This window comes from Malania oleifera, chromosome 3 (genome assembly GCF_029873635.1).
Source record: "Malania oleifera isolate guangnan ecotype guangnan chromosome 3, ASM2987363v1, whole genome shotgun sequence".
Lineage (NCBI taxonomy): Eukaryota > Viridiplantae > Streptophyta > Magnoliopsida > Santalales > Ximeniaceae > Malania > Malania oleifera.
Window position 1 is genome coordinate 86,636,423 of NC_080419.1, and position 24,120 is coordinate 86,660,542.

General features: G+C 37.4%; 1 protein-coding gene across 4 annotated transcripts in view; it reads right to left on the reverse strand.

Moving 5' to 3' along the window:
- LOC131151757 (ubiquitin-like domain-containing protein CIP73) overlaps positions 1–17,962 on the reverse strand; it is a 42,560-nt gene extending 24,598 nt beyond the window's left edge. The window contains exons 1-6 of one of the 4 annotated variants that reach the window (XM_058103160.1): positions 17,336–17,962; positions 8,970–9,122; positions 7,136–7,253; positions 6,520–6,600; positions 202–320; positions 23–94 (exon numbers count right to left, since the gene is read on the reverse strand). In XM_058103160.1, the coding sequence (XP_057959143.1) occupies positions 23–94; positions 202–320; positions 6,520–6,600; positions 7,136–7,253; positions 8,970–9,101 (522 nt within the window). In that variant the 5' untranslated portion in view covers positions 9,102–9,122; positions 17,336–17,962. The remainder of the gene's footprint in view (positions 1–22; positions 95–201; positions 321–6,519; positions 6,601–7,135; positions 7,254–8,969; positions 9,123–17,335) is intronic. The other 3 variants (XM_058103161.1, XM_058103158.1, XM_058103157.1) reach the window with 3 other exon arrangements.
- Positions 17,963–24,120: the final 6,158 nt, after the last annotated feature.

The following is a 24,120-nucleotide window of genomic DNA, read 5'->3' on the forward strand; positions in this document are numbered from 1 at the left end:
GAAGTATGTGATCAATAATTACCCTAAGATCGGCCCCTTCACGACCACTGCCAATATTAGCGGCACCAAAAGAGCTGAGAACAGCTGAGACAATCTGTATGGGAAAAATAAAAATAGAAATCATTCAATACAATGGTAAACTAGCACATCTTCAAAGAAAAAAAAATGCAAGTTCTATGCCATACAAATCCGTCCACATACCCGATGAAAATCTGGAAGAATTCCATCGCCTTGTTCAGATATGTTGAAGGTTCCAACCAGTACACTTGGACCTGTTTGATTATTTTGACCACTGCCAATGCCTGCTGCCAGATCAGCCCCTAGAAGTAATAATGCTTCGTTAAAACTTGCAGGTAAACAAAAAACAACATCCAATAAATGTAGATGGTTGGCAGGTTGAAGATATAAAATCCCTACAATTTTTTTTTAAAACTAGGATTTTTTTTTTAAATTAAAAGAAGAAAGAGAATAGAGAGAGTTACAACTAAGGCTGCAAAAATCTTTGAAAACCAAAAAGCCATCCAAACCGAACTGAAAATTCAGTTAACCAATTCTTTCAGTTCAGTTTCAGTTCACCATTTTAACAGTTTCTGGTTACCAGTCTGGTTACAGTTTTTAACATTAATAACCTAACGGTTACCTGGACCAGTCTATTTAATTATAATATATTATACATGGTACATAAAATTATATATGATGTCTTAAAATTAAAAATCAACACACGTGGCTATGTTTTAGTGGTTAGTCTACATAACTACAGTGTGACTACCCAAACTGAATTAAAATCCAATTAAAAAATGTAAAGCCAAAAGGCCTCAAGGCCCAAAACCTAATGCACCCTTCTGTAGTTGTGTCTTAACTCTTTTGTGTGACTCTGAGCCGCAGCTGCCTCTCTCTCTGCTCTCGGCCTCTCTCTGCCAACGCCAGCACAACCCCCTCTGGCCTCCAGCCCTCCCTGCACAACTGTTGCATTGTGTACAACCACACAACACTGCCACTTACAGCCCTACGCAGTACTTCGTTGAAAAAAGAAGAAAACAATAATAGAGAGGGAGGATAAGGCATCCTCCAAAACAGACAAAAAACCAGGAAATGAGAAAACACAAAATATTAACAACAACACTACCTTCCATTCCCTATGGACATCGAATTGCGTAAGACCCTCAAAAACCCCAAAAGAGCAAGCCCAAAAGAAAGCCAAAAAACGTAGCTTGCTCCCAAATCAAACTCAGGGGAGTCTTCTGATCTATAAAAAATCTGGCTTTCCTTTCAAGCCAAAGTGTTCGCAAAATAGCAAAAACAGCACAATTCCAAAATCTTTTCTTTTTCGTATTCCTTCCAAAACCCCAAAAATGCACTGCTATGAACTCATGAACATCACTCATCAGTGCCACCCAAACCTCACTAAAACAGGAAAATAGATTGTTTCACAAAAAATCTCACCACCCCACAATGCAAAAGCAAATAAGAGCATTGGGACTTGTGAGTCCTTCTAGTCTGAAGCATGTCATTCATATTAACACTGTTGAGAACCAAAGTCCAAACGAAAGCTCGAATCTTAAAAGGGACTTTAGCCTTCCACACAACTTTATCCAAATAAAAAGGATTAGGGCTAAGAGATATAGCAAAATGGGCCAAAAAAAAAAAAAAGACTTTAAAGAATCCAAAAGGATTGGACAAGAATCAGAGGCAGGCCTAACCAACACCTCTTGTACAATGCTCAGGATCAAATCTTCCCAATCATTTGTGACGAGGAGTCTATCTATATAGAGCGAATCTCTGTCTCCTGAGGTCACTCAAGTAAACAGCCATTATTTAAGGGCACAGCCCTCAAAGCACACTCTCAAATTAAAGAATCAAAACTTGTCATGCTATTATTCACCCTAGAACACCAAACTCTCCCTCAAAGTATAACTAATATTGAAACCACCCCCCCCCCCCCCACCAACCAGTGTGGATTACAAACTTCAAAAGGGATGGCCAACTAAATTTGAAAAAACTACTACACAAACAAGAAAGTGTGGGACCATATACAGAAGTAAACCACCAATCCCCAACCCCCTTAACCTCTAGAAGAGTTTCAAGATTGATAGAGAAAAGGAGCCTCGTTAGCAATCCTCTATCATGCAAATTTTGATGTTCCAAGCCACTAATCAGCCCCCCAAAGCCCCTGAAGAAGGAAAAGGCACCCACTCTCTAAACCTCAAACCTAAATACTCCTAAAGCCTAAGTATTAATCTCCTCTAGTTTAGTCTCCTTCGAAAATAAAATATCAGGGCTAAGTCTATTAACCAAGTCCCTAACAATCTTTCTCCTTCCCAAAACCCTAGACCTCTAACATTCCACCAAAAAAAAAATCTTTATTTCAAAACACCCTTAACCCCTAAAACCCTCCCCCCTTTATCATAATTGACAAAGAAAGCTAGTCTACCCAATTCCCTGCTCAGTTTCTTAGTTTTCTTTCCCCTCCCCCTCAAACTCCCTCAATACTAGTTCTAATCTCATCCCCAACAGGGCTTGTCAGTTGTCAGTTGTCAGTTTGAGACCTAAGTCAATCAGAAGTTTCTGCACATCTTGTTTCCCCTCTCACCCCCAAAAAGGCTTCCAATACTGGGCATCCCCTTAATATCTAATTCCTTATGGCACAAAGGTAATTGAAAAATAGTATAAATAGACATAGGGATGGAAGATTTACCTTCAGGGAGAGCAACCACGTTCTTGCTTTGCTAACAGAATATCCTTTTCAAGACCACTGGTCATAGCTGAGGAACTAGAACAAGGCTCAGCTGCACTACGAGGAATATCATGTGGTTAGGTTGTTATTGTTGCATCCTCTGTACTTTGGACTCCCAAAACAGGGATCGTATAAGATGTTTTAGACAGAGAGAAGTCTGAATACTTACCTTCGGTGCCTTCCTCAACCCAACATGTAACCTTACCTTCTTCCTCACTTTTATCACCTCCTCCCTCTCTTCTTAGATTCTCAATTCAAAGCTCCTCATCCTCACAATTGTATAAAAATAATGAATCCTCCTACTTGTCTTCAGAATCCAAGTGTCTCTCATCTTGGCTTTCCAAAGACATCACCTCCTTTCCTTTCCTCTTTACATATGCTCATTCTTCTTCCAACTTCTTTTCACAAACATCCAACAATCTTCGCAGTGTTTGGGTCAAAATCCCTATGCCATGGTCCTTGTTCATCTCCCTTTGTTTTGGTTTTCAATAATAATCTCCTGAATTTGCACATTGAATTTCTTCTTATCTTTATTTCTTCTAGATCAAAAGAATATGCTCTTTGAAAAAGAGGGATCCTTGCTATTCACAAAGCCCCAAGCACGAAACCCAGTATGCCCTATCCCCATCTGTGCGCTAAAGGAATGTTCTTTTTGGGCTTCATTAGGCCTGTATTTGTTAACCCACATTTTAAAATTTGGTTGTTAATGTGCTTCTCAAAACTGGGCCCTATATCTCTGTAACTCCCCATTTTCTGCCCCACTTGTCCAAAGCTTTGACACTCAAATCTTCCACATTCCTCGTTGTTGATAATTCCCAAAACTTCCCCCCAAGATTGTCTATCTATGATTGCACTGATTATGCTCAAGAAATCCTCTCCAAAATCTATCATATTTGAAAACTTTCCTTCCCAGCTTGTCTACATCGAAGTTTCCCTCCGCCGACTATCTTGCGCTTCACTGGATGCCACAGTAGGTCTAGTGCACTAATGCACATTCGCTAAACCACAATTTGCACACCAGTAAAAAAAACATGTCCCCACACTTGTCCACCACCCACCCAATATTCCTCCTTATTCCCCTTTGTTGAGTTGCCCTCTACTTCCCCAAAGAACTTTTTCCAACCTCCTGCTTCCTTTCTTTCTGGAATGTAGATAGATTGAACAGGGCCACCATGTGGGAATTTCCCCATAGACAAGAACGTCCCGAAATGGTTTGTCCTCGTTCTAATCATTACGAAATAGTTGGGCCCCCTGCAAGTCCTAACCCATGGAATAGCAGCCCCAAGTTCCACAACAAGTCACCACCTTTCCTCCCGAGGAAGATATAAGTGCAAATCTCGTCTAGCGCTTTTCCGTAATCTTTAGAAACAGCATCCTTAATGAAAGAAAATTGCTCATTACCAATAAAAAGAGAAGACATCCCATAATCAACAGAGTCTAAAACTAGAAAAGAAGAATATCAATCACTACAAACAATGCTGAGAAAACAAACAAGAGAGAGAGAGAAGAAACGGGAGAGGAACCATTCGAAACCTAGGGATGTAGCAAAGAAGTGAGGCTACTATGATTTGAGATCAATCTTAGTAACACCTCACTGCATCATAAACATAAAACTCTTCAAGCAATGGGAGGTATTTCCATGGAGATTACAAGCCCCTTGCAGCTCCCTTCCCTTCGTCATTGATGCTATGTAATCTTGTTAGTTTCCACTGACTAGAGAAATGTTGTGACATATTTCTCTGGTTTTGCAATCATGGAATTGCAACTCCATTGAATTTTTGTCAACATGTCAGACTTGTTTCCAACTTTCCATAGCACAATCCTTTTCTTTCAATTGAATGGAGTATCAATATGCATTTATTTCATGTTGAAATTGTCTGAACTCAAAATCTTACAGATACTGTGATAGAACTTTCCAGATTTTGTTTTATTTTTAAAAACCATGCAACTTAGCTTTCTCTTTGCAAAAACACCATCTTGGAGGAAGTTTTTCTTCGTACCAGAACACCAGCCCAAGGGTTTAAAACCAGGTCCAGACCTGCCGGTTCAACTAGAAGTACTAGAACCATCACCCGGCTGATCGTGTCAAAGTCCAAGAACTGAAATGTTGTGTTCATGGTCGAAACCGGGTTCAAGGATGGGTCAACCCGGCAGGGCCTGCCACGGTACCACATTCTTTCTGTGATATATAATGGGGTATGTGATATATCTAAATGACAAGAAATACACACAAATATAAATAATAAAAGATAAATTTTATAATTATTTTTAAAAAATAAGAAAAGTATCAAAAATTTTAGGCTACTAGCAATTTGTTTTTGGCTTTAATGGCTTAAGATTAATTAAATAGGTGATTTTAATCAACATACTTATATTACATACATGATTATTATAATAATATTTTTGCAATATACATACATTCCAATAACATATATTATTATGTAATACTGAAATCACCAGTTCAACACATCAGTCCAACTGGTTTGACCAACACAGTGGCTTCACTGGGTTGGTCACTGATCTGGGTTTTTAAACCATGCACACCAGTTTATGGAACAATGACACGAGATATCATTCCAACATTAGCTATGTTAGAGATAACAGCCCCAATAGCAGTTAAGGTCTTGGTTAAACATCCATCACTAATAAAGTGGTAGCAGTGCTTACATTCTTTTCTCTCTTTTTTTGTTCTTTTTTCTTCCCCTCTTTTGTGAATTGGTGTATCCTTGTATTTTTCTAATCATCTTTACCCTGGGGCGGACCCAGCATGAAGTTATTTAAAATGAGCATTGAATACACAGCAAAAAAAAAAATAACCATTCTACATTCTAATTTCTACTGGAGTGGATCCAGCATGAAGTTATTTAAAATGAGCATTGAATACACAGCAATAAAAAATACCCATTCTACATTCTAATTTCTACTCTCAAGGATTAATGTACATATAAACTTAAAAATTTTCAATGACAGCATAAATGTAAATGTCGAAATTTCATAACTGAATTTTGACACATGCTTGTACGTGTTCTCATGGAAATAGACCTTTACAAAGTCATACGCTCAAGTGTTTAAACAAAGTCTCATATAGAAACATCAATAATGCAGCCACAAAAAATAAAAACTTGATAATGATCCCAAGCATTTCTGCATTATGAGTCATTTTCCTTGTGTGAGTAATTGAAAGTTAGTAAAACTATTAAAATTTTAAAATAAATACCCAGATAAATTTTAACTAAAAAAATTGGGCAAACCAAGCTTAATTGACTGATGATTTCAAGAAGGGATGGGTACACAAGGTGGCTAAAAAAATATTATTTTCTGTATAGTTCACTAAAGATTAAACAAATTGCAATTCCTAAAAAATCCTCTTAGAATAAAACTCTTACTATGGCTTTGTTAATTGACAATATATATATGTCAATCAATTGTGAGATATCCAGTTTAAATTAATCTTTTTAAAAACATTTTTCTCATTTTTCTCGGTTTATTTCATGAAATTGAGGTAGTCATATTTTTTGGATAATTTGACTTATTATGGTATAAAATTTTTTAACATGCCTACCATAAATCCTCTAAAAACAACCACCTAATTCTTGTTAAGCTTAATTATTTTTGGGATTGTTTGTCCTATCTTTGAAGGAAAGGGATGTTTTTATCCACGAAAGATTTAACTGCACTAATTATAAAACCACAGCAGACACTGTCTCAGTTACCAGCAGAGAATATAATCTAAATTAAGCATAAAAAGGTCATAACATCATGAAAAAGTAAAGAGTTCAGCAAACCTGGATGGTCAGGCAAGGGCTCTGATGATGAGGGAATCGGTTGTCTAACTACTAAATGCAAAGTGTGGCCATCTTCCACATCTTAATCAAATTCTATAAGGAAGTATTAAGCCCGCATAGAATAAGCAAATATTGGAAGACTACAGCAACAACTACCATCTGAATAGATCAAAACAGCATGACTATATCAAATCAACATCTTTTAAAGCATATTAAACTTTCTTTCACTAACACCTACACTTCAAGGATTAACCGAGTCCTTTAGAGCCCTACATCTTCCTACCTCTTATCTACAAGCCATGCAATTGAACTCGCAAAGACTGTCAAGTCTTCTTTTCATCACTCTTTGTTAGGCAATGTTACCTCACCTATCTTGTTAAACATTCTCTAACCTAATTAACAAGATCTTCTTTGCCTAAATGGTATACATCTTCCATGGCATTTTAATAATATTTCCAAATGTAGGGTGTTTATATTGCATAATGAAATCACAAAAATTGAAGGCAATCGCTAGTATGCACATCAGTCTGACATCAATCACTAATAATGTAATATGTTTAATAAAGAAAGAAATTCATGTCATGCACTAAACAGTGAAAGAAACAAAAATGGATACGGTAGGCTGAGAGTAGTTGATCATCCTTCAAAACTTTTCCTCGACATATCAGGCGCTGCTGTTCTGACAATACACCAGTAACAGTAGCAATTTGCTCTTTCAATGCAGGAACAGGCATCTGCAGGGAATTTAGAATGAGGGAGAAATTTTAACAAGATAAATTACTAACACTTACAGATATAAACCATACAAATCTCTCACACTCAAAGCTGAAGCTCACAAGTTATGGAAAACAGCCTCTCCAAATATATAGGTAAGGTCACACACATCATGCCCTTCCTAATCCCAATATGATGTCAGAGTCTTGAGCACATACATACACACACATGCATGCATCATGCGCCATGACCATAATTCTACCTGAATGATCCTCCATCATAAACTAAAATTTGTAAGTTCCATATAATCATAGTTGTTAAAAGCGTGCCACAGCACATAAAGGTGCACACCGCAGCCAGAAACAACTATTGTCTACTGGGTTTCACTGAGACCCAGGAAAGGTGCCTTTAACCAAGCACGAGCCTAGGCCAAAATGCACAAACCAGGTGCAAGGCCTCAATGAAGCGTGCAGTGTGTGTTTTAGGTATTGGCTAGTTTAGGCTGTTTATTTAAATGCTTCGGGCTTCAACATTCTCAGGTTATATTTATTGCACTTCTGGTCCTGCTGTAAAAGTCAACAGAAGGACTAAAAATTTTGAAGGGAAAAATTAAAAAATAACAATTGTAAAGCATATATTTTGCCAGAACGAAGCCTCATAATTCATAAATCCTCTCTTTGAGTGCTGGAGCAGCTCTGGTCACCAACTATTTTTCACCTCCTCATCTATTCTACTCTATTTGTCACTTGCACCTTCTCCTTTTTATTTTTATCTTTATGATCATTGTATGCCCTCTGTTTTAATTTGTGTTACTTCTCAAGTTCTTCCTTCTTATGCTTTCTATGCTAATTTTTAGTAGCCTGTTGACAAGATGTTTGGCTTTCAGTGCCTCTACAAATAAATCTAAGCATGCACCTATGTACCTAACATGGCAATTTACTAACTGTTAATCTTTTTTAACGATATTTGGACTTTGAATATATTTTCCTTTGATTCTTAATGTGTTGTGTGTAGGATTTACATTATTTGTACTTACATTAACTACATTACAAAATATGTTGATTGAATAATTTGTATATTGAATATTTTTTTAAAACTATTTGATTTATTTAATGTTTATAATTTATACCATCCATATAGAACATAACAAGAAAATAAAAAGTGTATCCCCTATTTTGTTGAGGCCCATGGGTTGCCTTGTGTAGAAGTCTAGGCCCACGAAATGTAGTCCATTTTAGCCACTTTCAGCTCCCCATAAAAGGCACCTCACAAGGCCGAAACCTAATATATTCTTAGATGACCAAGATCTCCCTAGTACATGCCTAATGTGGGATCATAATGGACTCTCCTAGCTACTCCTTTGTGAGGGACCTATACCTCTGTACAAGATACACTCACAAGGTAATACCCTGCTGGCTCTAACACCAAATGTAATGATCTCAACCCAACTCCAGAGAGGAATTGTCTCCTTTGCCCCCTTTGAGCCTCACACTTTGCCCCATAGAAACATCACAAAGTTGAAACATAGGCCAATATCTCCCTCTCACTCCCACCCTTCATCTTACTCTTTCTCACACACGCACACTTGTGCAAAGAAGCCAAACTGAACTTTCATCCTAAATGAAACTAAAAATTCTGAGCTCCATATCTATACTTGAAATTAGTGTAATTGCAATTGAAAGAAAAATATGGAAGCAATATTAGTTAAAAATAATGGAAAGGCAAATGGGATTTACACATTTATCCACTCGCAAAGTGTATGTTTGAGAATCCAATGTTTTAATCTTTATTTCAACAGTAGCCTCAGAACATTCAGCATCTTCGCTGCTGGAAACCACAACTTCACTGCTAGCACCACTACTTCCCATCTTCTGCAAAATCTTCAATACCTGAAAGAATTTCAACATTGGAGTTCGCATGAAGTCAGAAAAATCATCCACAATAATTAGCAGTTCAATCTAGAGAATTTAAAAGATATAATAAATGACAACTGTACAAACTTATTTTAAACATCAATTCACCCACTAAATCATCAAAAGAAGTTAGTGCATACGTTACATCTATAATCAACTTTTGAAGAGCATATTTGTTAAGAACATCACATAATAATGTGTACACTGAATGCATCTTCCTTTGACAACAGCAATAACAATAACTAAGCCTTATGTCCCACTAGCCGGATTGGTTATATGAATCCTTTCCCACCATTCTACACCATCGCCAATATCCTCCAAAAGTTGGAGCATCATCAAATCATTTCTTACCACCTCCAAGTTATTCTCAGTCAACTTTTTACCTTTTATACAACCTCTAACTTCAATTAAATCACTCTAAGTCTTACAAGGTATTTTGCAAGTTCCTACACCATCTCTACCGCCCTTCCTTCACCATACCTCTACAAACGCCACACCTAGCCTACAGAAAATATGTGCATCCTTTATTTTATCCATTCTAGTTATGCTGCTCATCCATCTTAACATTCCCCAAAATCATTTACTGCTTATACATGTTGTTTCCTAGTCACCCAACAACTTGATCCATTTAACATAGCCTATCTTATAGGCTGCCTTAGCCAACTTAACAAAAAAACATGTAACATATTCTACACAGGAACTGTGGATTGGAATTACACAGATTGGCAGAAGTAATGGCAGCAAAGAAGTTGAAATCATTCATGGAACACATACAAATATAGCAAGACCAAAGAATAGTTCAAAAGGCTTTTCAAACATTCCTCCTAAACAAGAAAACAACACCCAGAAAAAAAATCTATCATTATTTAAGCCAAATGCCCCCTTGGCGTGGCAACTTGATGCAGGACAATTAAGGAGCATAGGATAGAGAGAGAAGAAGAAGAAGAAGATAAACTGTATGTAGCGAGGGAGGGAAGAGAACACACTCGCTAAATTCAAATTGACCATAACACTGTTTCACACATGCAACTAAACTGTATGCAGCGAGGAAGGGAAGAGAACACACACACTAAATTGAAATTGATCAAAACACTGTTTCACACATGCAACTATCCCATGTTTATATCCTACAACAACAACAACTGTATGTAGCGAGGGAGGGAAGAGAACACACTCACTAAATTCAAATTGACCATAACACTGTTTCACACATGCAACTAAACTGTATGCAGTGAGGAAGGGAAGAGAACACACTCACTAAATTCAAATTGATCAAAACACTGTTTCACACATGCAACAACCCCATGTCTATATCCTACAATTAACTCAAACACATAATTATGAAGTAACTCCAACATGGCAAATAATTATAGAACATAAAGTCTAATTCATGCATATTGTCCTAAATATAGGCTGAAATAAGTATAAGTATTCTGAGCAAGCGGCCTATCCTCCATCATGCTCCCCAGCCGAGAGAAACTCAGCTTTAGAAAGTGCAACTACAGATATGATTCATAAAAAATACTAAGGAGAAGTCACAAATTCGTCATCTAGAATAGCCTTGACCCATTCTTGTAGCTCAAATATGGGAGAAGCTTGAGAAACTACAAAACCCATATGAGCACTAGATGACAAAGCAGGAGGCTCAAAAATGTCTTGGTAAGGTGTCAAATCCTCCATGCTGATAATTGGAGTAATTGGTCTAGTAAATCAAGTAAATACGCATGAGGTCCAATTTTTTTAAGGATGGAGAAAGGACCAATGGCATAAGCATGAAGCTTTGTAAAGGAATTTATAAGGCAATGTTCAGGTATGGTGCAACCATGACCCTATCATCCATACTAAATCCTCTAGTTATGCACTTTAGCAACAAGTTAATAATCCATATTACTCGTGCAAAGTTTTCATCTAACCTCAACATGCGACACATGAATGTGACACAAAAAAGGCTAGGCTCTAAAATACAAGCATCTAGTGACAAAGGAACAAGAAATGGGTACATGGGTTTGTAAGAAAATGCACACACAAATGGACTCTTATATGTGGACTTATTCACAAAATTATTATAAGCAAACTCAAACAATCGGTTGCACAATTGCACAAAGCCCAAATTGCCCTATTTTTCTCGCACTATACATCTAAGTAGGTCACCCAAACTAAAATTAAAAACCGTTGTCTAACTAAGAGTGTGGGGATCGAAGAAAGCATTGAGTCCCACATATTCTCAAAATTGCCTTCCAAAGTTAACTAACAAACTTTATGTACCTATCAAACACTATGGAAGTCAGAAAACCACGCAATTTGACTACCTCCTTGAAGAACAACTTAGTGGCATGAGAGGCAATAGAGGACTCTTACCACATGGGATGACATGTGACATCTTGGAGAACCTATTACTTATTATAAACATGAAATCATGTCCCAAGGCTGTTTTAGGGAGTTCAAGAACAAAACCTATGCTCAAGTCTCTCCAAGGCATGCGTGCGATGGAAGAGGGGTATAAAAGGTTTATAATCTATCTCCAAGCTTTAGCTAACAATACCATCCTAACAACAATCCTCATTTAAGAAGGTCGATAAAACCCATTCTCAACTAAGCCAATGACTTTATACCTTCCCAACTGACCAGCTAACAGCACTAGCATGCAACTCCCAAAAGACTCAAACAAAGAATCTCTTAAAGAAGTGTGGAGAATGCATAACCTGTGCCCCCTAAATTGGTAGCTTCCATAGACAAGAGAGTCTACAAACTCTCAGGTTACCCTCCCTCGCCTCTTGAAAAATGAACCCCAAATCAATACAATTAGAATCCTCATCCTTCAAGCAATCAAATCCAATAACCTAGGCACTCATGACACATGCACAACTCTACCAAAAAGGTAAGAACATCAACTATCTAATTCTCAACACAAGCGAGGTGTTTCAAATCGCCTCTTGAAAAATGAACTTAAAATCAAGACAAGTAGAATCCTCATCCTTCAAATGATCAAATCCAATGACCTCAGCACTCATGACACATGCACAATTCTACCAAGAACATCAACTCTCTAATTCTCAACATTAGCGAGGTGTTTCAAAATAAAGATATTAGGGAACTCTACCCAACCAGCATGCTTAGCCCTACCTTCTTTTGTGAACTCAAATATAGCAAACAAGGTGTTCATAAATAATATCTCCAATGTTGGAAGGGTTTCAATACTACATAAAACACTTTATCATGTGTGCTCTATTTCATTGAAAAATGCTACAAGGTGCCACCTTTAACTAAAAAGTCCACCCACACCCACCCCAAAGGCATCACAGATTCACAAGCAACCTCAAAAACTCCCCACGAATGCCTAAGTGCAAGTGCTTCAATCATGTTCTTCTTAATATCTCTAGAGGCTCTAGCAAGGTCCAAAAAAACTCTCTTTTCTTTAAGGCAATCAATGATGGGAGCCATAATAATGTCAAAAACCCTAATGAATTGTCTGAACTAGCCAAGCCATAAAATATAAGGATTCCAGAAATAGCATCAGGCTCAAGACACTCCTTAATGGCACTAACCTCATACAATCAGCTATCATATCTTATGCAAAACCATAAAAACATGAAAGAGCATGGAGAAAGCGACACTATTGAGGTTAGCATACAACTTAGCTTCCCATAGAGTGACAAAAACTAACAAAGATGTGTTAAGTACTCCTTCTTGGTCCTACTATACACAAAAATTTTACCAAAATAGATTGCTAGAAATTTCTCTACGTAGACATGTCTCACAACCCTCATGAGCTAGGGACATTAAGAAGTCCAAAGGGCACGAACAACCACTCAAATAAAACTCTTTATCCATATGCTACTTATTCTACACATTCATTTCCATTCCATTATGGAATGGAGAATAGTTAGGATTCATTTAAAAAAAAAAAAAAATTAACAATCCACTCATGGGAAAAGGCTTCCCCACTTCAAGCACTAAAAGAATCCTAGCTCTTAAGTAATTAAAAAAAAAGTGTCCCAGGTCGCTTTACAAGGGTAGGGAGAGGGTTGTCATAATGTATGCAAGCTTACCCCTGCTTTAATGCAGAGAAGTTGTTTCCTTGGACTCGAACCCATGACCAACTGGTCACAAAGGAGCAATCTTACATTGATCCTAGGTCTTAAATGTCTAGTATAATTCTAATCTAGTGGTACCATGGCCTAAATCAATCACAAAGTACCAACTGGAGCCAACTAACGCATCATGCCCTCAAGTCAAGTGTCAAAAACCTACACTTGGCAATAGTCTTATAAATGGCTCCACTATTTATTCACATCCTCCAATATTATTCTTTCTTAGGGGTTAAAAGGGCTGGCACAACACATTGACTAATGAAATGCCCTACAAAATCCCTCTAAAAGCTCTCCTAAATGCCTATTCAATCCAGCACACTCCTTTGGATTTAAGCTACTGTGAGGAAGATTAGATAATAGGGATCCAACAACCAAATTTATAGCATGCTTAATGTCCCTTATGGGTGGAAGTTCACAAGGAGCTCAATTAGGACAACTTTTCATAACCAGATCAACAAATCTTTGATAGCATGAGAAAGCTTACAAATAGAATCACTAACTTCCAAAGGGGTCTCTCTCACAACAATAGCCAACAAGAAAGTCACTCTTCAATCTCTCGTAATAAAATACCCAATGGTTTGGGACATGGACTTCTTTCCTAACAGGACTTGTGTGACTAGCTACTTATTCATAATCTCCTTGAGTGTGGGCTCAACAAGACAAAACATTATGTTCTTTCCCTTTAACTAGAACATATAGTTGTTCTCCCCTCCATGATCTTACATTCAAATCATATAACCAAGGGTGTCAGGCCAAAACTATAGGTAATACATCGCAATAGACCATATCTTTGTGGTCTCCTATTTGAATGACCACTAAACACCCCTCTATAATGAACAAAGCAGTCCCATTAACCCAAGCTACTCTAAAGGGTTGTGGGTGTGGCTCTGCTTTAAGGTTCATGGAAGCAGCCTTATTCACTAGGTTCATGCTATAAACTGTATCAATAACTAGCTTACAGGACCTATCACCACATATAATGGAAGTGTGGAAGATAGTGATCCTCTTCAAGTCATCATTTTGCACAGTGCTGGACAAGGAACATCTCAAAATGCCAACATGGGTGTCATCAATCTCAAAAGTCATCCACAGCTTGCCTTCATCTCCTGAGTACTCAATTGCAACTATAATCAGATCCTCCCTCACCTGTAGGTCAACTAGCTCACTATCAAAAGCTAAGGCATATTGGAGCATCAAGCAATAATATGATCTCTAGCACAACAATGATGACACTAAACTGAGGAGCTACTAGCATGAGGATCACAAATAAAGGCACTAGGACAAGCAGGGGTGCTGCTCTACAGTCCAGGCAGTACTCTATAAGAAATAGCCTTAGATTGTAAGGCAAGTCCAGACCAGAGTTACCTTGGTCCCCACCGGAACTGCCATTTGGATCCCACATACCAACTGGAGGATCAATATGGTCTCAGATCGATGGGGGTGAGGATCCAAATCGCCAAAAGTAGCGACCCCAATTTGTTAACTATCTTTTTTTTCAAAATAAAAAATATACAAATATATTCAGAATGTTCAAAATCATATGAAAAAATTACTGCTGCTGTGAAGCCTGCAGTGGAAGTAGAGAAGAGGACTTCCTGCTCCTGCAAAGTCTGCCATGATAGAGACAAGAGTCTGCTGCATAGCCTGCTACAGAGAAAATGAGAGCTGCCTCCTGCTGTGAGGCTTGGGACAGAGAGAGAGGCAAGCGCTTCCTGATGCTGCAGTCATTATGGATTCAACCAGGTGGAGAGAGAGAGAGAGCTGCTTGGCTTTGAGTGCCCAAGAACTTTGAGTAAAGCTGATAATTATGAATTTTAAAATCTTTTAAATTGACTTGTTTATTTAAACAGTTCCAGCTACTTTGTAGAAAATAATTATACATTAATTTACATTTAAAATAAACTATTTTTATTAATTAATTGATGTTTTTACTATAATTTATATAATTTAGTTGAGTATAAATAATAATAATACAGTTACATTTCTTTGCTGTAAAAAAATAAAATTTCTGAAAAAGAAATTGTAATTGTTTGTTTAATGTATTTTTTTTATTTGGATAAAATGTCCCTATAATCACTAAGTTAATGATCAAATTCATTATCAAATTTTCAAGAACAAAAACATTGACCGCCTAAGGACACAGACCTCATCTGAAATTTGGCTAAAAAGCATAAAATCCCCTTATACTAAAAGCTAAGTGCAGAATGCCCCTCTACACTAAGTAAATCACTATCTAACCCCTTTTAAGTATTCAAGGGGGTTACATTGTTAATTACAATAACCAAAAGACTGTTATAACCTCCAAAGTGAGACGACCATTGAACATAATAATTAAATAAGTGTTTATATATTACAACAATTAATTTAACAAATTACATAGTAACCAAGATAATATTTAAAATGTTTAAAGAATGATTAGGGTTGTAAATCCTAGCCGCTACCAACCAAAAATATTATTGCCTAGGCTGAAGATAAATTGCAACTTTGAAAACTCACAGTATGCGCACAGGTATGTGATATCATCTCTTAATGCACGGAGGATTCCCTTGGTGGATTGATACTTGATGCAAATGAACATGGATTAAAAAAATATTTTACTCTACGTCCATACTCTGACATCCAACACCCACAATGTGCTGCACCCTGTTTATTAATTGGGTTAAATCAAATATTTTACTTCACCCTCCTTGGAGATGGATTAGCCACCACAGTTGAAGATACAACTGCTTTTCCACCCATAAATCAAAGATGAATTTCATATATAAACCCAAAATGATATCACCTGGTCGGCTGCAATGAATTATGTTGCTATGGCTCCAAAAAATTGAGTCTCTCTTTTTTTCAAATTAAAATTCATAACAAAAGAAAATACATAAACATGGGAACAATAGTTAGTGAGGAATAAAACTACAAAACAAAAACCCAAAAAAAAAAATCAATCCAGAAGAAAATAAAAAATCCCTCATGGAATACAACCTATGTTTTAATAATAATACCAACAATTATAATTATAAGCAATATTATTATTTTATTAGCAAATTGCCACTTGAATAAATCTTAAGTAAATACAATTAAGTTGGATTTGTGCGGATTTGAACAAAATACAATTTTGTGTTACTAATCTACAAAAATCCAAATCCAAGTCCTTTCCCAAACACAGGGTTATGCTATTTTCCTTCCTAAGAACAATTTGGAAAAACTAACCAAACATGTTTTTGAGTATAAAAGAATACATTAAGAAAATTCGTTTTTGAATCCTTGGCCACATGGGCCTTACAATCATATTCCAACACAAATTTCTTAATGTATCTTAGAATCAGTTACAATCAATTTCAACAGTATATGCCGACGGAAAGCTTGTATCATTGCAAAATGCAAATGCACTTCACTGAAAATGGAAACATCATCTTTGACAATACAAACCAAGAAATCAGTCTCTTTCAATTAAAAGGGATTGCCAAAGAACTCAAGCCATTTAGTTCTTCTCTTTACTTTTTCTTTTTCCTTTTTTTTTTTTTTCTTTTTTGGCTGAGCAAGAAATCAATTACACAAACACGCACCACCACAAACAACAAACCAAAACAGATTCAAACCACAACACACAACCAAAAAACAAAGCCCAGAACACCCCAAAATGAAACACCAAGTGTCACCTAATAAAGGATTCAGCAACCAGAACCTGCAAATGGGATCTCCGGGAACGGACTGCTACTAAGATCCGAGAATGGACTACTGCTAATGCTGGGATCTTCTTTGTTTGAACTAAAGTCATAAAAGCTTTGAAAGCAATTTCAGATTTTCTTATCTTTCTCACCAAAGAAGCACCCTTAGTGGATCTTTCAACCAAAAAGGGCCACTATAGAATCTCCAATCACATTCAACCATTCCTCCAACTTTGAATAAATTACTTTGACCCAAGAAATTCAACCCATAATATGATCCTTACCCTAAAAAGGCAGGCACCTAATCTATTACAATGAGAAATTCAAGGAGTTTGGAAATATATTTAGCATTCAATCAACTACAACTGGACCCACAGCTCTACATGTAATAAAAATTTATCTCAATTTCATGAACAATTCCCCTATAGAAAGATACCTTCCAACTGCAGATCTAAGCATTGAGAATCTTGACAAAGGCTTCGATCACTCCTTTTGCTACACTCGACCCGACTCCTTTTGCAAATCTCCCTCTGAAGTCCATTTCAAGGAGGTTAAAACGACGAACATTTTATTCCATCTCTAGCGCACCCATCAGCACCAACACCTTTCCACTCTCTATTGCACGAATGATATCTTATTGTAGATGTTTTACAACGAAATCGTCGGCTCCAGATCCATGAAGGTTCTTGGCGAGCTCAATCGAGGGAGATATCACATTAGGGACATCAACAGTGGGCGGTATTCAGGTTCAATGAAGAAGCTATTCGATTAGCTACATAGAGCAAGAGACTGAACGAGAGAGAGTGAGAGAGTCCATTCATGTTGCGTTTCCTCTTCTTGATTCAATCTGCCGTGCGCCTGACAATACCTCACCTGAGCGTCTACCAGCGGCATCGTCACCTCAGGTTTTTTCTTTTTTTAAGAAAAAAAAAAGATATATCATAGAATTATTAGTAAGGGTTTTATGGAATTGAATAATTGTTTCTTCAAAATATCTAACAATTCATTAACAAAAGAGAAGTAAAAAATATTATGAATAGTTGAACAGGGTTAGATGGTAAGGGGGCATTTCATGCACTTGGGTTTTAGTATGGAGAGGTTTTATGCAATTTAGCCCTAAATTTTTAAAATTGCCAAGAACTTCCTAATTTGACCAAAAAAAAAAACACAAATCTCCTTTGTGCTTTCAAAAAATCTCACAAACCTCTCCTAGTATTTGGTTTTAAACTTATTTATTTACCAAAGTAAGGAAATATTTGTGTTAAACTTAAAAGGAGATTTATAATTTTTTTTAAAAATTTCATCACAACTCTGCATCTTTACTGCAAATCTCATGGAAGTCCCTGAATTTTTGAAACTTGAAGAAAAGTCCGTGCCTATTTGCCAAATCTTATGAGGGAACAATGTTTTTTGTTAATTTTTAATTTTTGTAATTAGGCTTCTAAAGTACATAAAATATAGCAACATTTCTTTTTTCGTCCAAAAAGAATCTTGTAGCAGTCCCAAGTAACAATTATTGGGGTGCAGTCTTATTTGAAGAAAATGATGATAGGACTAGATTAAAGGAGAATTCCTCCGCTGAGAATACTTGCACGGCAACTCTAGGACCTACCCATGCAAACTTTTGTTCCTTTTTAAGAATGTTGTATCTCTAATAATAATAATAATAATAATAATTGTTGTTGTAATTGTTTTGTTATTGTTGTTGTTAACAATAACAATAATAATAACAATAATTTAAAAAGTAAACAAAACTTTCAATGTTATTATAGTTTGTTTATGGGAAGACCACATCAAACTCAATGTTGGTGGCAAGCTCTTCAAAATAAGTAAGCTTCTTGAATGTAGCTATATTTGGTTATTAAAAAACAAAAAGAAAAATGGTGAAGATGGATTTCACCCAAAATGAAGTATATTTACAAAATTGATCCAAAGTGCATGTAACATAATCTTGTCAAAATTCCTAATAGAATGCTTGTTGTGACAATCGGTGCTCTAACACTAATCGTCGAAGTTGAACACATAGCAGAATCACACACAACTCAAATCAATCCAGAACAATTGATACAAAACAATCAATGATGAAAATACGGATCAAGCAAGCACGAATCACAATCATACACAGCAATTGAAAAATAATAGACAAAAGACACAAGATTTATGTGGTTTGGTAATGTGCCTATGTCCACGAGAGTAATGGTCGATTTTCACTATAAGATTGTTCAAACTTACAAATAAGGTTACATAAACATGTATATATATCAACTATATGCGCACAAGAGGTCCTACATAAAATCCCGAAGGAAAATCCCCCAAATTTCCCCAATCTACCAATCTCTGATTCGAATTTCCGTATTTGCGCCTAACAAAATCGTCGACGGTTTCCTTGCTGATGCCAAACCGTTAAGCAAAATCGGTGACAGTTTCCTCCTATAAGCTTTTCCCTTTTGTTCTTTGCATCACTATGCTTTCCCAGTACATGTATCCACCTAAATATAAGCCACATCTCAACCTTGGTGAATATTCACCACGTAGAAGAAAAACAACTGAAAGCATACCCACTACTCCCGAACATCAATGTGATTTGTCCTCGCATGACACACCTGATTCTTTGTCAAGTAGATCACACTCACCATCACACTGCAACTGAACTCTACCTTGTTGGACTCCCAGCTCCCTAACCAATCCTATGAGCCACAAGGCTTCCTTGGCAGCCTCAGCCACTGCTATGTACTGCGACTCAGTAGTAGATAAGGCAACTAGTGACTATACCATAGACCTCCAACAAATGGGTCCACCCACAAAGGTGAATACGTACCTTATGGTGGACCTCCTGTCGTCCAAGTCTTCTGTGTAGTCTACATCCACATACCCTACCACTGACGGATCACTCTATTGTGTACTGAACATGATGTCATACCTGGTCGTAACTCTCAAGTACTTGAGAATCCACTTAACTGCATCCCAATGTTGTCGATCCGGATTTGAAAATAATTTGCTCACCACACTAACAGACTGTGCCAGATCTAGAATCATACATACCATGGCATACATCAGACATCTCACTACACTGGCATAGGGGACCTTCGACATGTCACAGATTTCATCGTCCTTCTTAGGGCACTAGGCGGTAGACAACCTGAAATGACTCACTAATGGTGTGCTCACCGATTTAGCATCTGTCATACAAAACCGCTCCAACACCTTCTCCACATAGCCACCTTGAGATAACCATAGTCTCCCAGCAACTTTGTCCCTGCGAATCTCTATGTCAAGTATTCTCTTGGGTGCACCCAAGTCTTTCATATCTAACTCCTTTCCTGACAAAATCTTCAACCAATTCACCTCGATTATGTCTTTAGCAGCAATCAGCATGTCGTCTACATAAAGCAACAGAAATATGAAAGACCCATCATTAAGACTCCTCAAATAGACGCAGCAATCGTACTCACACCTTCTATAGTCGATATGGATCATGTAGGCATCAAATCGTTTGTACCATTGCCTTGGAGATTGCTTAAGCCCATAAAGTGACTTCTTCAGTTTATAAACTAAGTGCTCTTGTCCAAGTTGGCAAAACCCTTCTAGTTGTGTCATGTAAATTAGCTCCTCGAGATCACCATAAAGGAACGTCATCTTTATGTCCATCTACTCTAGGTGTGCAGCCCAAAGGCAGAACCCGACAATGGTTGGTCGACCACTGCTGAGTAAAAAATGTCTGTAAGTACGATGATCCAGCCACACCCTAGTCCGGACTGCCAGGTGGACGTCTACAACTCTACACTGAAAGCCACATCGACTATCCATCTCCCACCCCCTCGTGGGGTGGTTAGCACCAATCTAAATATATATATATATATATGATCTATATAGCTACGGTATCATGCTCCTGAAACTGAACTAAACTAACATCTAGGTTCTGATAATATATAATGCATGATAATATAACATTTAACATTAAAGAATTGAGCATTTTCTATAATTTCATAAATACGGCCTCGCGCCGAACATTTCATAAATACTACCTCGCGCTAATCATACCATAAATACGGCCTCACGCCGATCATTTCGTAAATATGGCCTCGCGCCGAATATTTCATAAAAACAGCCTCGTGCTAAACATTTTATAAATACGGCCTCGAGCCGAACATTTCATAAATACCATTCTGAATAAATAATTCAATTATTATGTATTTTCAAAATCATAATGTACTGTATTATTTCATAATTCCTGAAAACATGCTTTACTCGTAAAATTGTTATAACATAATACTTGTCACATAAAATAATGTTCATGCCACACAATGCTAAGTAAAATCATACATTTCATTCTAAAATTACATTTCCTGTATAACAGCAGTATTTTCCCAAATATGCATTTTCTTAATAATATTCAAATATATCACATGCTTTCTTAAAAATTAATTTGCTGATAAATAATACTAATTTGCATGGAAAAATAACTGCTTTAGTTTATTCCCTTACCTGACACTGGAGAGAAACCCCTTAAAAATTCTAGTACTGGACTCGCAGGGTTCCTCGTTCAACTCCCTAAAAATAATAACTCTCAGAACTAAACTTTAGTATTTTCATGTGAGTATCATTTCCTATAATTGTGAAAAGATCAAATTTGGCATAAAAAGTCTTACCTCAACTCAGGGATGAATTTCAACTCGCTTCCACCAACGATCCACTCCGGCAGATTTGGAGAGAACTTCCCCAGGAGCTTAGTGGTGGCCTCAGATCATCGATCCGGAGAACGACGGAGCCGAAATATGAAAAGAGAGGAGAGAGACACCGTAAGGAGAGAGAGAGGGAGTGATTTCTGATTTTTTTTCCTGTGTTAAAACTGAGTTTCACATTATTTATACTAGGGGCTTCGTCGACGAGCCACGTCACCTCGTCGACGAGGTCAATAGGCAATTTGTCAATGAACTCTCCCCTTCGTCGACGAAATTCAGAGTCGCCAAAAAATCCTCTCGGTATCTTCTCGTCGATGAAATTCACCTTCGCCGATGAGCTCATAATACGACGTCGCATTCGTCGACGAAGCCTATTGGCCCCCTTTTCCCTGTTTCCATTTTATACTCTTTTAATTATTATTTAAATACCATTATACTTCGGGTCATTACATTCTCCTCTCCTTATAAAATTTCGTCCTCGAAATTTACTATTCATATAACTCATCATCCCTTAAAGGTAAAATGGTCTATTTATTTTATTACTTACCCTCACTTATGGCGGAGGAATACCGTTGTTATATTCCGAGTTCTGTAAGATTACATATATCAAAAGAAATTTCCCCCAAAACTGAAATATCACTTACTAACCAAAGTATTACATGTACCTACAAAAGAAATACTACATATTTACTTACATTTCCTAATTACATCTGAACTTCTTGGAACAATTGTGGGTACTGCATGATTCCTTCAAAGAACTTTTACTAGAGGAATCTTCTTATTACGTAGTTCCTGTTCCTTTCTGTCTAGAATCTGCATTGGTACCTCCTCATATACTAGCGAATCACTGAGCTCTAACTCACCTTAACTGATAATATGAGAAGGGTTTGGGACGTATTTCTCAACATAGATACGTGGAATACGTCATGCATCCTGGATAGTGTAGGTGGCAAAGCTAGCATGTAGGCAACCGGTCTCACTTTCTCTAAAATCTTAAACGAACCGATGAACCTAGGGCCAAGTTTACTCTTCCTTCCGAGCCTCATAACTGCTTTTAACGGAGCTATCTTCAAAAATACATGATCACCTGCATCGAACTCCAAATTCCTACCGCGATTATCTGCATAACTCTTCTGTCGATTCTGAGCTACACTAATTCTATCCCTAATGAGCCGAACCTTATCGTACGTCTGTTGTACAAGCTCTAGTCCCACAACTTTCCCCTCACCCATCTCGTCCCAATATACTAGAGAATGGCATTTCCTACCATATAAAGCCTCAAACGGTGCTATGTCAATACTAGACTGGTAACTGTTATTATATGCGAATTCCACCAGCGGCATGAACTGAGCCCAGCTACCCCCAAAATCTAATACACATGCTCAGAGCATATCTTATCATCCTCTTAGTCTGCTCATCTGACTGAGGATGGAATGTTGTGCTAAACGATAATCGAGACCCTAAAGCTTCATGTAAGCTTCTCTAGAAACGTGATGTGAAATGCGGGTCTCGATCTGACACTATAAATACTGGCACTCCATGAGAATAAACTATCTCTTGAACGTAAATCTCCACTAAATGGTTGAGGGAATAGTTGATCTTGATAGGGAGGAAATGGGCGGTCTTAGTCAACCGATCTACAATCACCCAAATTGCATTATGGCCATGCAATGTCGATGACAACCCTGAAACAAAATCTATGGATATATGATCCCACTTCCACTCTGGGATAAATAGCGGCTGCAACTGACCCGCTGGCCTCTGGTGCTCAGCTTTTACTTAGCTGGCACATCAAACACTGGGCTACATACTTAGCAATTTCCTTCTTCATACCACTCCACTTGTAAAACTCTCGTAGATCCCTGTACGTTTTGTACTGCTAGGATGAACTGTGTATAAAGATCTATGAGCCTCCTCTAAAATAGTCTTCCTGATCCCAGCATCAGCAAGAACACACAGTCTAGAACGGAACCGTAAAATCTCGTCATCTAAAATGCAGAATTCATCTCCCTGGCCTGTTTGCACTCTATCTATCACCTTTGCTAATTATGGGTCTTCCTTCTAAGTGGCTTTAATTCTTTCCTGCAAAGTAGGCTATACTACTAGCCTAGAGATACATTCTGAAGAATTACCCTCGATCAATTCAATGCCGAGTCTCTCTAGATCGATCATGATCTGATGCTGGATCTTCATAGCAGCCAACGCTGATTCCCCAGACTTCTGGCTCAGTGCATCAACTACCACGTTTGCTTTCCTTGGGTGGTAACTGATAGTACAATCAAAATCCTTAATCAACTCTAACCACCTTCTCTGTCTCATATTCTGTTCCTTCTGAGTGAAGAAATACTTTAAACTCTTGTGGTCAAAGAAAATTTCACACTGCTCACCGTACAGGTAGTGCCTCCAAATCTTCAATGCGTGTACCACAACAGCTAATTCAAGATCATGAGTAGGGTAGTTCTTTTCATATTCCTTCAATTGTCTAGACACATACGCCACCACTCTATGATGCTGCATCAATACACAATCAAGTCCTTTC